General features: G+C 38.8%; 1 protein-coding gene across 1 annotated transcript in view; it reads right to left on the minus strand.

Moving 5' to 3' along the window:
- fbxw7 (F-box and WD repeat domain containing 7) overlaps positions 1-12,653 on the minus strand; it is an 88,174-nt gene extending 75,521 nt beyond the window's left edge. Inside the window, exon 1 of the mRNA XM_079812914.1 lies at positions 12,258-12,653. Within this exon, the coding sequence (XP_079669040.1) occupies positions 12,258-12,482 (225 nt within the window). The 5' untranslated portion in view covers positions 12,483-12,653. The remainder of the gene's footprint in view (positions 1-12,257) is intronic.
- Between the last annotated feature and the right edge of the window lie 3,260 nt (positions 12,654-15,913).

The raw sequence follows: 15,913 nt of genomic DNA on the forward strand, positions 1-15,913 counted from the left end.
TCACCGTGCATTTTAGTACCCAAAGCTGACGGTTCATTCCGTTTCTGTACTGATTTTCGCAAGGTGAATTCTGTCACTGTGCCGGATGCCTTTCCGTTGCCTCGAATAGAGGATTGTATTGACAACCTTGGCACTGCCCGGTACATTACGAAATTAGATCTTTTGAAAGGCTATTGGCAGGTGCCATTAACTGAACGTGCTTCTAAGATCTCCGCATTTGTGACTCCCGATTCTTTTCTTCAGTATACGCGTATGGCGTTCGGGCTTCGAAACGCGCCCGCTACCTTTCAAAGGTTGATGTCTACAGTTTTGGGTGATGTTCCAAACTGTAATATTTATCTTGATGATGTCGTTATTTATTCTTCTTCGTGGACTGAGCACATCTCTACCTTGCACAATGTCTTTGACCGATTAACAGCCGCCTCTTTGACTTTAAATTTGACTAAATGCGATTTTGCGAAAGCCTCCGTTACCTACTTGGGGAAACAGGTTGGAAACGGTCAAGTACGTCCGGTCGACGCAAAAGTGACCGCTATTCTTGCATATCCTGTGCCCTCTACGAGGAGAGAGTTGCGACGATTTTTGGGTATGGCTGGCTATTATAGGTGTTTTTGTAGAAATTTTTCTACTGTAGTCGCTCCCTTAACGAAGATGTGCAGCTCTAAAATTGTTTTTAATTGGACTAATGAATGTCAAAGTGCCTTTGAGTGTGCGAAGTCTCTCCTTTGCAGTGCTCCGGTGTTGTCTGCTCCTGACCTAGCTTGTCCGTTCAAGCTTGAGGTAGACGCCAGCGCGACCGGAGTTGGAGCCGTTCTCCTTCAGAGAGGTGCTGATGGAATCTCCCATCCAGTATCTTATTTTTCAGCTAAATTCAACCGTCACCAGTTGAACTATTCTACTATCGAAAAAGAGACTCTAGCTATGTTGCTTGCTTTGCAGCATTTTGAGGTATACGTTGGATACAGCTCTACTCCTGTCATCGTCTACACGGACCATAATCCGTTGGTTTTTTTAAATAAAATGTACAATCATAACCAACGTTTGATGCGCTGGGCGCTAATGGCTCAATGTTATAATCTGGAGATCAACCACAAGAAGGGAACTGAAAACATCATGGCAGATGCCCTTTCTCGGGGCTAGGGTAAATGTATAATTTCATATACGTAGGTGTATAAGTTTGTATTATTGTAACTATGTTCTTGGTTGCTTTTACTGTTCGCTCCATCCAGAACCTGTCTAAAAAAGAGGACTGGTTCTTTCTTTAAGTGGGGGAGTGTTACGGTTTGTGTCTCGTGTTTTCTTCTCCTTGTAATGACGTCATGACTCTGTTTTTTTTTCTCTGTGTCTGAGCTCATTATTAGGTCCGCACCTGTGTGTCATTACACACCTGCACCTCGTTGGAGTCGTTTTGGATCCACTATAACAACGGCACTGAAGCGGAGCATGGCAGGAGAGAGGAGAACCAGCAAACAAGCTTTTTCCGTTTTCTTTTGATTTAGTTAACTTACTTTGCTGTTCGTCCTGTTAAGATTTGTTACCTTCATATTATTTGAAGTGAAGTATGTTTTTGTGTCTGTGATACGTGTTTCGTGAGTTTCTATATGTTCGTGAGTATAATAAATGTTAAGGCAGTGTACTCATGTTTCACGTGTCCTTCTTTATGTTGTGAAACCCTTACGTAGCCACTTTTAACAGAAGGGTTCGTAACAATGGCCAATAACTCCTAGTGCATCTCTTACCAAAAAATCCAATGCATGTCACTGATCATACTGATATTACATGTGATCTAGCACCGGATGTCTTAATGTCCCCTTATGCACAAAAACTGAAAAACCTGTACATTTTGAGCTGCTTAATGCATATAAAGAGATGTTACATAAAGATAAAACATAACCTTGCCTACTGACCGAATCACTAAGTAGGCTGTGTAACATCTCTCTACAGTCTTATTATCATATTAAAAGCATGGATCACTTGACACGTATGTAATCTGCGGACTGAGCAAGTCTGGTCTCCTAAAGTCAAGTCAGCAGTAAAAGGGTTCTCGAAATGTGCTGGATGAGCAAGTCATGAATATTTAACTCAACATGGTTATACAACACAACAACTTGAACGTTTATATTCAGTGACCTGACTTGGAAAATAAAGTTAACTCAAATGTATTCATATTACTAAATATTTTGCAGCACATCTTAGTAGGCCTACTTGATATCAATTATTTATTTTGTTCAACATTCTTAATCTAAAGTGATAGGCAATAGATACAAATAATTAAAGTATTTGCAAGTAGAATATCTTTCAAAGATTATGGCTACAATTTTTTCATGTACATGAAATACACTTCTGCTATAGGAAAAGCACTTACTTGTGGTAAATCTAATCCTAGATTAATTTCAGCGTCCATACAACAGGGAATGCTGATATGTGAAAAGATGAAAACAGAGGATGCCTAGTAGCTTTTCATTAGCATAAAACCTGATAAACAACACTTTCCTCCCTTTTTCAAACTTCCATCCATGTAAATGCATTGCAATTGCCGTGAAAACACAAGGTATTTGGTAAGATGTTTGGTAAACAGTTAATAAGTGTTAAGATTTACAGTATATTGCATAAAAACAAAACCTTCTGTAAGGAAAGATGCTGTGCTGTGCTGCTGAAGTGACGCACCTCTTAAGACCAAGGCCCTTGAAATGATTGGTTGTGATCGGCTTGAAATGGAAAGATTACTGTGCAACGCTCCAGTGAGGTTGGTAATGCTAGGAACCTATTAATAACCAGGCTTGTCAATGGGTTACATTCGTGCACATACTGCCAAACCGTTTATTCAGCATCTCAACTCAGTGGCTACGTTTACATGCAACCAAATCATCCATTAGTAATCAGATTGACGGCTCAATAGGACTGAAAAGCCTTCATGTAAACACATTAATCGATTCGATCGGGAGAATATGGAAACACTTGATCGGATTGAAAACCGTAACTGGAAAGGACTGTACATGTGCAATGATGTAATGTATGACAAGCAAAACAAGCTGCAGTTTTTGTTAAATATATAAAATGTCAAAAATGTGTGTTATTAAGCATAATTAAGCATAGTATTTACAAACAGCGGGAAACTGTATATTCCTGCAGTGTCCACGTCAAAAAAAAAAAAAAAATTGGATTAGAAGCTTGTGACTTATAAACACGCACAACACAAGCTCTATTTATCATTCACGTAAACACTACGTTCGGATTCATCAATCTGAATGAATGAATTCTGATTGAAACAAAAGGTGAGCATGTACATATAGCCAGTAAGATCCCACTAATGGAATCAGAATCAAGTAGGAAAAAGGACTAAGCATGATACATTATCATCCAGCATTCTTGGACACTAAATTATTATACCTATAAACCTTCAACCATCAGGTAGGGGTGGTGGTGCATGTTTTATCGGATGTGCAGACTAATATACAGGTTTTATAAATAGGCGTAGAGAATGCCAGCGCTCCATCACCCACATGATACGCGTTCTTGATCAATCTAGGAATCCGAGTCAAGTTTCCTGAGCTGGGCAACTAACTCAACATGAACGCAGCAACTTCACTTCTACTAAATGCAGTCATGATAGATAAGTTCATCAGACTAGAATCACTGAAATTAAAGAAAATACTATCATAATATTGATACAAAGAAAAAAATAACACCGACATGAGTCACCAGTTGAGGACCAGTGATGGGAATAATGGCATTATAAATAAACTGCGTTACATTTTCAGTAACAAGTAAAATCAAAGGAATTACTGGTTTCCCCTGTAACCGTTTCCCCTGTTTTTTTCTCTGGTTCGTGTGCGCGTGTTGTTTGGGACACATAACTGAAGATGATTGGTGGGTGGGAGACAACCACAAATAATGATGATTGGCTTAGGTAGAGTAAGTGCGGGTACACACACACACACACACACACACACACACACACACACACACACACAAACACAAACACAAACACAAACACACACACAAACACAAACACACACACAAACACAAACACACAAACACACACACAAACACACACACAAACACACACACAAGACCAGGAGGAGTCAGAGCAATGGCAAGTCCAACGACTTCAAAAGGTAGCTTTCGCAAACTGGAAGTATAAGCACTACTTTTCCCTCATTGAGGTAAAAGGCAAGAATGTTTATGTAATGTGCAACTTATGCCCAGGAAGAAAGAGTCTCTCCACGTCGGTGGCAAGTAATTCTAATCTAATGAAGCACCTCACATGCCGCCACAAAATGAATGTCTAAGAACACAGGCGATAACATGAGCTCCAAAGGAGGAGACAGAGCCACGACATCAAAGCAACCAAAACTAGATTTTTCTCCACCGCAAACTCTTATAACTAAATATAGAGTTGAGGACATGCTGCCGTTGTCGACAGTTGAGTCGGATTCTTTCCGGGCAATCATTGTGAAAATACCCGTGAGAGAGGGGGGTAAGCCCTAGCCTGGCTCCACTCTCCTAACGTACTTCTGTTCAATTTTCATTATCCTTCAGTATGTCGTCTGGGTTTGCAGTATATATATCCGCTGGTTTCCTCCGGCCAATCAGTGAACAGAGGGAGTGGCTGAGAATGATGTTGTGCGCTAGTTTGAGTTGTCGTTCAGTAATGGTGGCGGAGAAAGGTGCGAGCGAAGCCATTCAGTCCTTTGTGGCAACTGCAGTGGCCAGCAAATCCTAGTTAACCTTCCAGAGGAAGTTGTCATGGTAAGAACTTTAATTAATTTAAATATATTTAATCAGCCACACAAGAATTGTATTTTATTTATTTGGATGGAAAATTAATAGCTTTATATTATAGGCTTTACAGTTATGATCTGTGACTAGAGATGATGGACCTGCAAAGCGTTTTGTTGTAAAGAAATAGTACAGACTAGTCATACACAAATATAATTTTAAACTGATAATAATGTATGATGCTGTGTGTGTGTGTGTGTGTGTGTGTGTGTGTGTGTGTGTGTGTGTGTGTGTGTGTGTCTCTCACACCATCGAAGCTCGGCCCTAATTATCCATTCTCCAAACTCAAACAATAAGGCTAGAAAAGGGCCACATAAAAACCAAGCAAGGGCCGAGCATGTTGAAGGACCTCTTAATCGCTCTAGTGTCTGTGCATATGGAGGATAGTGTGATGTTGCATGTGCATTGTACTGTTTGCCAGTTCAAGACAATGACAAGTCCAAATTGACATTTCAAACACATTTTTCAATGACTGCAACAACTTTCTTGAGGAACTAAAACAAAGCAAGGATGCCATAAAGCAAGAGTCATATGATAATGGATGAACTCAGTGGTGGTGTCACACTGACAACAACACTGTTTTGAGCAAGACTTGGAGACTAAATCATGGGACTGAAATAGAGGTCAGTTTGAAAGGCTTGCTACACATGTTCAGTCATCAGTGGGGCACGTAGTGGGTATGCAACGCCTCCCAGATCCAGTGTCTGCTATAAATCTGTCTCTGTTTTTTCACTAAATTCAGAGAGCTTGCCCGTCTCTCTCTCGCCCTCTCTGTCTCTCTCTCTCAAACTAGAGGGCAATCTAGGCTGGACCACACAAGCAGTGGCATACGGCTTTATGCCCAAATTAAATGAACCATGTAGACAGCTGCGTCAGTTACACCATGGCCAACTGACTGCTGCTGGACCGCAGATGAGCCAAGTAGCCATGGGTAGGGAGGATAGAGTGATGGAGAAGGGTGGAGGGAGTGAAAGGTGAGAAATGTTCCCAAAGAACTAGCAATGAAGACCAGACATGGTGTTTAGCCAGGTTCTGGGCTTAACTCCCAGTCTGCTCCAGTTCAAAAAGACACATCCTATTCACTTAGGCACATGTCAAGACAGCTGTATTTGGCAGTGATAAATGGGCAAAATTGATCTTACTTGATGAAGATTAGGATTATGTAAGTGGCCTCAATGAAGTTGCTGTTATTTGGTTATATGCCAGGGTTCCTCAAATCCATCTGTTGAGGATCACTGGCCTGCAAACTTTAATCAAAGACACCTGAGCAAGCTAATCGAGATCTTCAGAATTAAAGAAAATTGCAAAAAAAAAAAAAAAAAAAATGTCCAACACCAATGGAAGCCAATGGTAACCAAAACTGTTTGGTTAACCACCTTTTTCAAAATATCTTCTGAAGAAGAAAGTCAGAAAAGTTTGGAACAACATGAGCGTGAGCAAATGTTGACAAATTTAATTTTTGGGTTAATTATTCCTTAAAAGTTTTTTTTTTTTAAAGCACGTGTCAGTGATAGATTAACAGGATGGATAACATCACAACAATAAGCATAATAAAAAAATCAAATAAAAAAAGTTTATTTGAGGTTTGATCAGGTCAGGTCAGGTCATCCATTGAGGAACGTTGTTCCAGGGTAACTGCTGCTTGACCTGCTATTGTAAAGTAATCAACTACCACCTCTCAAGATATCCTGATAACCAGACTCAGATTACAAGCTGTTAACAGCAACAATGTGCACTGCTGACAAAGCATGTTTAGCACAAATATTCATTAATGCAATGGTCCCGGATATTAAAACGCATGAGTGTTTTAAACGGAGCAGCCCCATCTTCAGTTACGGCCCCTGGCTCTCGGTACATGGTGGGAGCTTGTGACACATTCCAGGGGCCAGGAGAAAGCCTCTCACCCGCACTGCCAGCTCTGCAAGAAATGTCAGCACCTCTTGGCAGCCTTGCAGCAGGTGGGAGGTCTTCAAACACATGGTAAAAGTTGCTGTCTGAGTTCAGCAGGTTTTTTTTCCTCTTCTTTTTTTTGAATTGAAGGAGCTTTTGGTACCGAGGGTGGCCCAAAATCGTCAAAGGGCAAATTGAGAAGCATTGTCAGCAGTTCTTTGTGGCTTTGCGGCTATCATGCGCCAGCTGGGCTTGCACCAATGACACCGTATACACCACTTACCTTCAGCTTCAGTAGTAGTTCAGCTTCTGTGTGCTGTCATGACTCGACAAATGTGTGGACATCTACATTTTTTCCACACAAAGCTACACAAACAAAATAATATTGACAACATGGGACAGATTAGCTGACATCCCTTAATGCTTGTTGGTGGGAGTCCAGCCTTCCCATACGGAGAATGCCGCAATACTCTTTGCCTAACACTTTCTGTTTGTCTGTCCGGTGCTGGAATGGACCTGCTCAGAATAGCTTTGGGCAGATGCCTTCACCCAGCGTTATTTGGAGCTCAAGGGCAATGCAATCCCATCATCTTCCTCCCATAGGAGCTGGCACAGAAGGGCGGGAGGACACATCAGCTGACTGGATACTCAAACAGTGCCCATGCACAACTAGGTGAAGAAAAGTCATAGGTAAAACCATTTTCACTTGATATCATGCCAAGATAGAATGGCTAGAGATTCAATAAATGTGAACACTACTTTTGCCCTTTTCAGACCGGCATGAAGTGGGAATGAGCCTCGGGTTGATTTTCTATGCCCACAGCACAATAACAGACTGTTTACTTAAAGAGAGGCTGTGCCCCTGAAATCTTTCTCTGTTCTAAAATAGAGTTGTAGAATCTGATTCCTTTTAGAGAATCAGACAAGAAATTTAAATTAGCCATTCATAAAAGGATTGATTTATTAACTTGAAATCACTGTGCAACAATCTACATCTCTAAGGTAAATTTTTCATTTTGTTATAAATTATACCCCAGGAATTCCCACCAAATGTACTAAATTTACCCAGAGTGACCGAATACTATATCCTGTCCTAGTTAAAGGAACAATTCAACCAACCAACCAAAAAAAAAAAAAAAAAAAGTATTTTTGTTTGTTTTTACAAACTGTTTGGTGAACCTTTAAAATGATCAGCAAATCACAATGTATACTGCTAATGCACTGAATTCACCAAACCAGATATTTTTAGTGTCCTCGTGTTCTGCAGAAGAATATAAAGTGGAATAAAAAACAAATAAGACACTTTAAATAACTTACTAGTACTTTGTACAATAGTACAATAGCACATCAACTATGTAATTTGCTTAACTGCTTAGAAAAGACTGACAACACAAAACACAGAGCAGGTATAGGAAATGATAAATGATCTCCTGTAAAGGCAGCACTACAGAATGCAAGCTGAGTCTGTGCACAACTCGGCAAGTAATCTGGTGATAAAATAGGAGCATCAAAATGTTGTGATCCATTTTATTGATACATCTTGAAAAAAGGAAGGTTGTGGATTTTCCAAATGAGACACATCTGCCTCTTGATCCAACATGATTCATGAGACCATTGCCCCTCAGCTTACACATGCATGAAGACAAGCACCATCTTGTCTCCATCTAAAATAAAGCCCATGAACTTATCACAGTGCATAGAAACAAACACTTCAAAACAAATCCTAGTACACTGACAATCCTCAAAGCCAGAGCTTAAAAGAAGCCTGAAGTGTGCAGCATGTAGCATTTACCACACTTAAATTTGTTTGTATGAGCTGCCGGGCTCTTGTGTGTGAGATTGTTAGCACATGGCTCACTTTAAAAGCACACAGAAATTCTTGCACAATCAGAACATAAAGGAGACTGTTTAAAGAGACTTTAAAGTACAGAGCTCTGGCAATCAACCGTAGACAAGATGCTTTTTTTTGAAAATGTACTCTTTTAAAAAAAGTTGCTAATTAAAACAACCGTTTCATGTTGTCATTGAGAATCCAGAGCACTATGACTCCATTGTAAGAAAACTTTTATCCACAATTTTTCAAATTCTTTATTACCCACACCAGCATTAACAAACCCCAGTGCTTGAATGGGTTAAGGAAGTTAAAGGGACAGTTGATCCAAAAATTGAAGTCATTACTTACTCACCTGTGTCATTTCAAACCTGTACAGTGTTTTATTTACAGTGGAAGGATGATTAATTCTGACTGAAAATGTTGGAATTTTTCACAACAAATTATCCCTGGTTCGTGCATTTCATGAAAAAAAATGTCATTTGTCGAAGTTAATGCAATATTTAATTTGAGAGCTATGGAGAATTTAATAAACTCTAATTAACATCATATGGCTTCAGAAAACTTTGGAAAACTTAGGATATGGAGCTTGAGAAACATGGAAATATGGAAAAAGCTGCATAAAGATTCTTCAATTCTCCTTTTGTATTCCTCTTTTAAAAAATGAGTTTGGAGTCAATAAATGATCATTTTCATTTTTGGATGAACTATCTCTTTAAGGAAACTGGCATAGTGAGACTTACAGGCCAAAGGTAAGAGCTCAAGTAGCAAATGGCTCTTGATGGTGACCATGGCAGTGGCATAGCATCGATGGGCAGGACCAGATCATTTTACCCAAATGTCAAAGCAGATCCGGAACAGAAAAGCAATACGCACCCAAGTGCTCTGGCGTGAAAACAAGTTCATTTCCTGGGGGTCTTTTCGGAAAGAGCTGTCTTCTATACCAGGCCTGGGAAAATACATGTTTTTTGTCTCCTCAGCATGTCTTCATTGGAAACTCGGCTGCCATATTTATTAGAGGGTCTCTGAGATGACATAAGAGTAAGAGTAAGGGATAAAAAAGTTAAACTGAGTGAACTTTTTTTTGTCTTTTGCCATGAAACGAAGTCCATACAAGGTTTTACAGAATATTTGGATATGAACAAAAAAATATTTTCAACCCAAGTTTCCTCTCTGTGGGACATTTTTGTTATTTCCTCTCTACAATGATAAAATAAGCAGTTTCTTTATGCTCAGTGGACTCTGCAGAACCTGCTGAACGGAGTTTCAGGGATCTTATATTGGCCTATGGGGACCACGAGAAAATTCAAGCAATTTCATTCACTGGGGCCAGCTGGTGGATCTCAAGTCACTTCTGCAAGGTGGTGTCTAAACCAGCTGCTCATTTGGTTAGGCATGGGGATGCCTGTTTTGTGGTGTTGAGGTTGAGAGATCTATTTTTGCTCTTTTCTCTTCCTCCTTTCGATTTAAGAGACTCTGCAGTCTCAGTGGAGGCCTGATTTTACAAGGAAAGTAGAAAGTGAAGGGACAGCATTAATTCTGAAGGCCGCTCACCAAGAACAAAGACAAGCCTCAAGAGGAATTTTTGAGGAAGTTAATCTTCTGGAAGGAACATGTGCACATTAGTGATATAGACCATTTTATTTGGTTTTCTCCCTGTGCTATCATTTGGTTGGTTCCCACCACATCCACAGTCTTTTGAGAACACAGGTGGTGGGTGAGAAATTAAGTACTGAACAATGTGATGGCTAATAGGGCCAGGTTTCATTATAAATGCCTTGGGTAAGAGATAGTGTTTTTCGCTCACTTGTAGTTTTTTTAAATGAATAGGTTTACCATGGACAATTGATATACAACTAGATTCAGTATTCTCAGGGTTTTCAAAATGTTTGTCAGAGACCTCCAAATATAATGACTCCCTTTCGAGGGACCCCCTCACTTATGCTCACCAAGGCTGCATTTCTTTAATCAAAAATCCAGTAAAAGACTAACAATGTGAATTATTACATTTGAAAATAAAGTACATTTTTAATATTTATTTTGAAATGTAATTTATTATTGTGATGGCAAAGCTGAGTTTTCAGCATCATTGCTCCAGTCTTCAGTGTCAAATGATCTTTCAGAAATCATTCTAATATGCCGATTTGGTCATCCAGAAACATTTCTACTTATATTTATATGGAAATGAATATGAATAGAAAGATCAAACGAACAACAATTATTTGAAATGGAAATAGTTTGTAATCATTAAATGTCTATACTGTTACTTTTGATCAATTGAACGCATCCTTACTGAATAAAATAATAAATAAAGAACTCACTGACACCAAACCTTTTAACGATAGCACATTTCAAGACACTTTCTCCACATATCCATCATTCCAAGGGCCTTCCTTCATTTAACTCTTCATTACTCTGACAAATTCCAGATAAAGGATGCTTAAGGTTGAGAGCATCTGTAATAACGGTAATAACTTGAAGCTAAATGCAAAAGCCAGTGACATTAGACACCTAAGACTACAATAGAGGCTGCCATATATGGAAATGTCTATAAAAAGAAATTTCTCAAATTCTGAGTTAGTGATGAGGAAAATGACTTTCCTTGTTATCTTCAGCCGACCCACGAGGACACAACCATGTTTGTTTGCTGTACCCTAATGCCCTTATTTTTTAACAAAATGGCCGATTCCGGAAGGTCGAATATTAAGCCAGTTGGCGAGGTGTTACATTGCAATGAGTTCTCCATGAAAAGAGTTGTCATGTATAGTGTCTTTCCGGCCGCTCCCGCTTTGACTATGCAGCACACGTGTCGCTGTATTATGGGATTGGTGGGACGTTCCGTAGATCAGTGAGCAGCTGCTTTCCTAGCCAATCAATACATTTTCTCTGGATCTGGGCAGGGTTAAAAATAGGAACTCCCAGGCAAGTCTCTTTAAGGTCACCGGATGGGATCTTAGTGGCGACTAAAGAAATCATGAGAAATAAGCTATGCAAACAAGAATGGACAATTTTCTTTTGAACATGCAGCAAAAAACAAGACGATTCAGATAAACGAGTATAAAGAACTTTCTTTTTAAACTCCCTTATCTGTCTTGGTCAATATGATTACCTAAATGTTTTTTTACTAAAGCACACCCTTTTGTCAATGTCCCTGAGCAACTTTGCTGAATAATACATGTAACTTCTAAAAAAGCAGCACTAAAATGACATCAATGTAGCAGTATGACATGCTCAAACCGGCGCTGCTATATTGGGTCTCCTGAGTGTGCCCAAGCAATTACTGCTATTGTTGGTTTAAGAACGACAGGGAGGCTGAAGGTTGAACGATGACTCACAATCCCAGTTGCTGATGCAATTTAAACAGCACCAGAGAGCACAACACTATGACTGAAATTTCCTGGGGAATGGTTACAAAATCTTGCATACATAAACTGAAGGTGTCAAGTAAATATATATGTTCTAGTAAAGAATGGGTATAAACCGGTATTTTTCAAGATCCAAATGCTTAAAGCAAAAAAGTATGGTTTTAAAATCATAATTAAAATACCCAGCACAGACTTGCGTCACCGCAAATGTGATAAGAAATAGACATTTTTGACCAGAAATACATCTATTCATTTACGCACGCAAGTAAACATCCCGACAATACAATAAATATTCAACAATGTAGTAAAGTAAATAATCTGACCAAAGCAAAGGGCATTAAAATAGGCATGCTTTAGGGCATAGTCGTGTGTAGACTCCTGGGACTCACCCGTCTGCGACAGAAGGGCAGACTTTGAGCTATGATGTTGATGCTGAAGATCTTGAGGACTTTCTGTGGGGGTATAGGCTCCTTGGTGACCTCCTTGGGGTCAGCCAGATCCAGTGCCAGGCTCTCCGGGAGAGCCTGGGGAGCCTTCTCCTTGCCCGAGGACTTGGTCATCTTTTTCCTCGTGCTGGATGACGAGAAACGGGGAATGGGGCAATGCCGCAGCATTGCCAACCCAGGGCTAGTAGGTCATATCCCAGAAAAGGCAAATTTGTGGGACTCTCGTCAGTGGCTGAATCACTGAATTTTCCAAGAAGCCAACTTACTAGAATGTTTTTGAGTTAAAAGACACAACAGCTCTAAGTGTCCACACCAAGTCCGCTGCCCTGGATTGTGCCCCCTTTTAAAATATCCGAGGGTCTGATGTCATGAGTGAGTCTGTTGGGCCCTGGAGCAGCTGTCCTGCACTGGACTGCCCCCATCCAAGCACACAAGCATAGGAATCTACTCCCCTAGCTCAACATGGAGCAATGTACCCTCAGAGATAGACATATTACTTTACATCTCAACCTTTAGAGTAAAACACTAAGTTTGATTAGATGATAACTTCCACTTGAGTACGGACAAAAAGAACATTATAGGCTAACTGACTGCCAACATTGTGAAATATTACATTATGAATAGACAGACAGAATTACTAACTAAGTTTAAATCAGCATGTCTAATAAAAGAAGGATGAGCATACAGAAGAGCACACATTTAAACAGCCTTTTTAACCGTCTAAGAGTCACTGTTCTAAAATGGACATCAGTAGACTGACAGCAGTCGTGCTCCATATGGTATCTGACAACTATGAAAATTTTAAAGGCTTGTAAATCAGTGTTTCCAACAGAATTATGTTAAGCAGCTGGGGTGCCTAAATCCACCCTTCATAATATAAAGTCACATTAGCAGTCAGTAACAACATGATTTAGGTTTCACAATCCTTGCCTACACAACACTTTGTGGAAAGTAATAACTTCCAGTTCAGGAGCTGCTCTTACTAATTCAGTGAAAAATTCATCTGAATGATATGAATGAATAACTTTACAGTTTGACGTTTTGAATTATTCATTAAGAGAACCAATCATAACAGTCATTCGTTCATGGTGTTGCCATCTATGTTTGTTTGTTACATCATGCAACCCATAATGACGGTTGAGTAGGAGTCTGTCAGATTTGTCTATGCTGAAGATCACATCACCTTCACCACCACTGGGAAAAGCAAACTGTAAATATTGCTGTAAACAAACAAAACTACGTTACTTTTTATACTGTAATGAATACTACATAAAAAATGCTGGGTTGTTTCAACCCATGTTCGGGTCAAATATAGAAAAAAACAACAACCATTGGGTGTAAAAAATATATTCAAAAATTTAAACCAACATTTGGGTTTGCATATTTGACCCAAACATGGGTTGAAACAGCCCAGTATTTTTTAGAGAGTGTCCACATCCAAGTCCACTTCAAGGGTTGATTGGAGAAAAGTACATTTAGGGTTTGAGATCGTAAAGTAGGGTTTGTGTAAAACTAGATAGATACACATCAATGGTCTCAATTCAGTTCTAGGATCTCAATTTCTCTAGTACAAATGTACATTTGTGGAATATAAAGCGGTTCTATGATCCAGAGACACAGGTTTTACTAGAGTCAAACTGACCGAGAGGGCAGATCTCATTTTTAGCCCTACCCTGGAAACCCAAAAGCTTTTGTCTTCTCACTTTATACAGACCCACATAAGCCTTCACCTAATCTCATGGCGCACAACTATGTGCCGTATGTGCACTGCTGAGCCTCGGCCCGTTAGCATGACTGGCACAAGGTAATTGCTGGGAATGCCAAAAATGCAAGGGATTTAACCCTGGCTCCTGCAGAATGTCAGGCACAGCCTTCTGTTAGGAGGAATCCTTTATTCTGCATGCCCGTCGCTTTTTAAATATAGTCTCTATAGGGCTGTTGGGGGAAGAAACTAGTGTCTGGAAAGGAAGAAAATCGGAATTTTCATTAAAGAGATCAAAACAGATCAAACTGTTTTTCAAACTTCCCACAAAAGGAAAACACAGGCTACTTTTTAGAAAATAAAACCCAAATCTAAGAAAAAAAGTTTTTTACTTCCCACATTACCATAATATTTTACCTAGAAATTACTAGGGGTGTAAGAAAATATCGATACACATGAATATTGTGATATGTTTGACCTACTGTATCGATTCTCAAAAACACTGTATTGATATTTGTTTATCTGTTTACATCCAAGATTTGTCTCTGTGGATTTGTGTTCGATTTAAACCTGACCGCACGATGATAGTGTTATCTCCGAACGTAAACTAGCTGTGATGCAGAGAAGCAAAAGGGTGCATCACTAGCGTTAGCATTAGCAAACCCAGCTCACAAGACGATACAATTACTCCGGCTCCTGCCAGAGCTGAAGTGTGAACCCATTTTGGCTTCCACTATAAAGAAACCACTAAGGAGATCAACAAGAGTCACGTTGTTTGCAAAATTTATAAATAAAAGATAAAATAAAAATGAAATAATTAAAATTAATACTGAAACTGGAATAAATTAAAGCTAAACAGATTTTTTTTTAATACGTAATACAAATGACAAATGCACACTAAAACAAATTAAAATGAAAATTGAAAATAAACAACGGCCAAATCTAGAGATGCACCAGATTGCAATTTTCTTGGCCGATTCCGATTTTTCGTTAATGAGATCGGCCGATATCGATTTTTGCCGATTCCGATTTTCTTTCTAAGAACTATAATTGACAGCATATACAAATAAAAATCCACAGCAAAATTTTATTTTTATTCTAAAATAAATTATTAAACATTACAACAGGATCTTCTCTCACTTAAACAACTCTCAAAAAATAAGAGTTCTGTGCCTGGAAAGAAGTAGAAATAACTGAAAATCAGTTGCTTTATGAAACAAAACATTATAAATTTATCTTTTTTTCTTTTTTACTTGTCTTACAAAAGTCAAAAGACTCCTCCAAATAATAGTTCAGTAATTTGGGTAATAAATGTTGCCAGCTAGGGATGTCACGGTACCAAAATTCCAGTAATTGGTACCAATACCATAATTTTTACAGTACTCGGTACCAATTTCGGTACCACAGCTAAATGTTTATATATATATATATATTTTTTTTTATTTTTTATTATTTAACCATTTAAAAACAAAATTATGTATTAAGTTTATTATTTATGATGATAATCATTATAAGTAAATACTACAAACATTTAAAGGCTGTATGCTGTTTAAAAGTAAAAATTGTTTATAAAAAAAAAGATCAAGTGAAAAATAATCAACCATCTAGGCATAATTATTATAAGTAGTATAGATGTATTATTATTACATAGAGCCGGCGCTAAATCTAGTGTAGGCTACAACAGTAGCCCAATATATTCTGTCAATTAATTTTTTTTTTAAACCAAACTTTTATTTATTTTGACGAGTTGCCGTTGCCCTTGAGTGTCTGTGTTCATGATATGACAAAAATAAATTCTCATGAAGTGACGGTTTATGCGTTCGGCTGGTCACCCAGCGCCACGAAGTCCATCATTTCTTTGTAATTGCTTTGGTCTTTTCGCTGCTTATACCAAGGA

This window comes from Gobio gobio, assembly GCF_949357685.1.
Source record: "Gobio gobio genome assembly, chromosome: 3".
NCBI classification, from domain to species: domain Eukaryota; kingdom Metazoa; phylum Chordata; class Actinopteri; order Cypriniformes; family Gobionidae; genus Gobio; species Gobio gobio.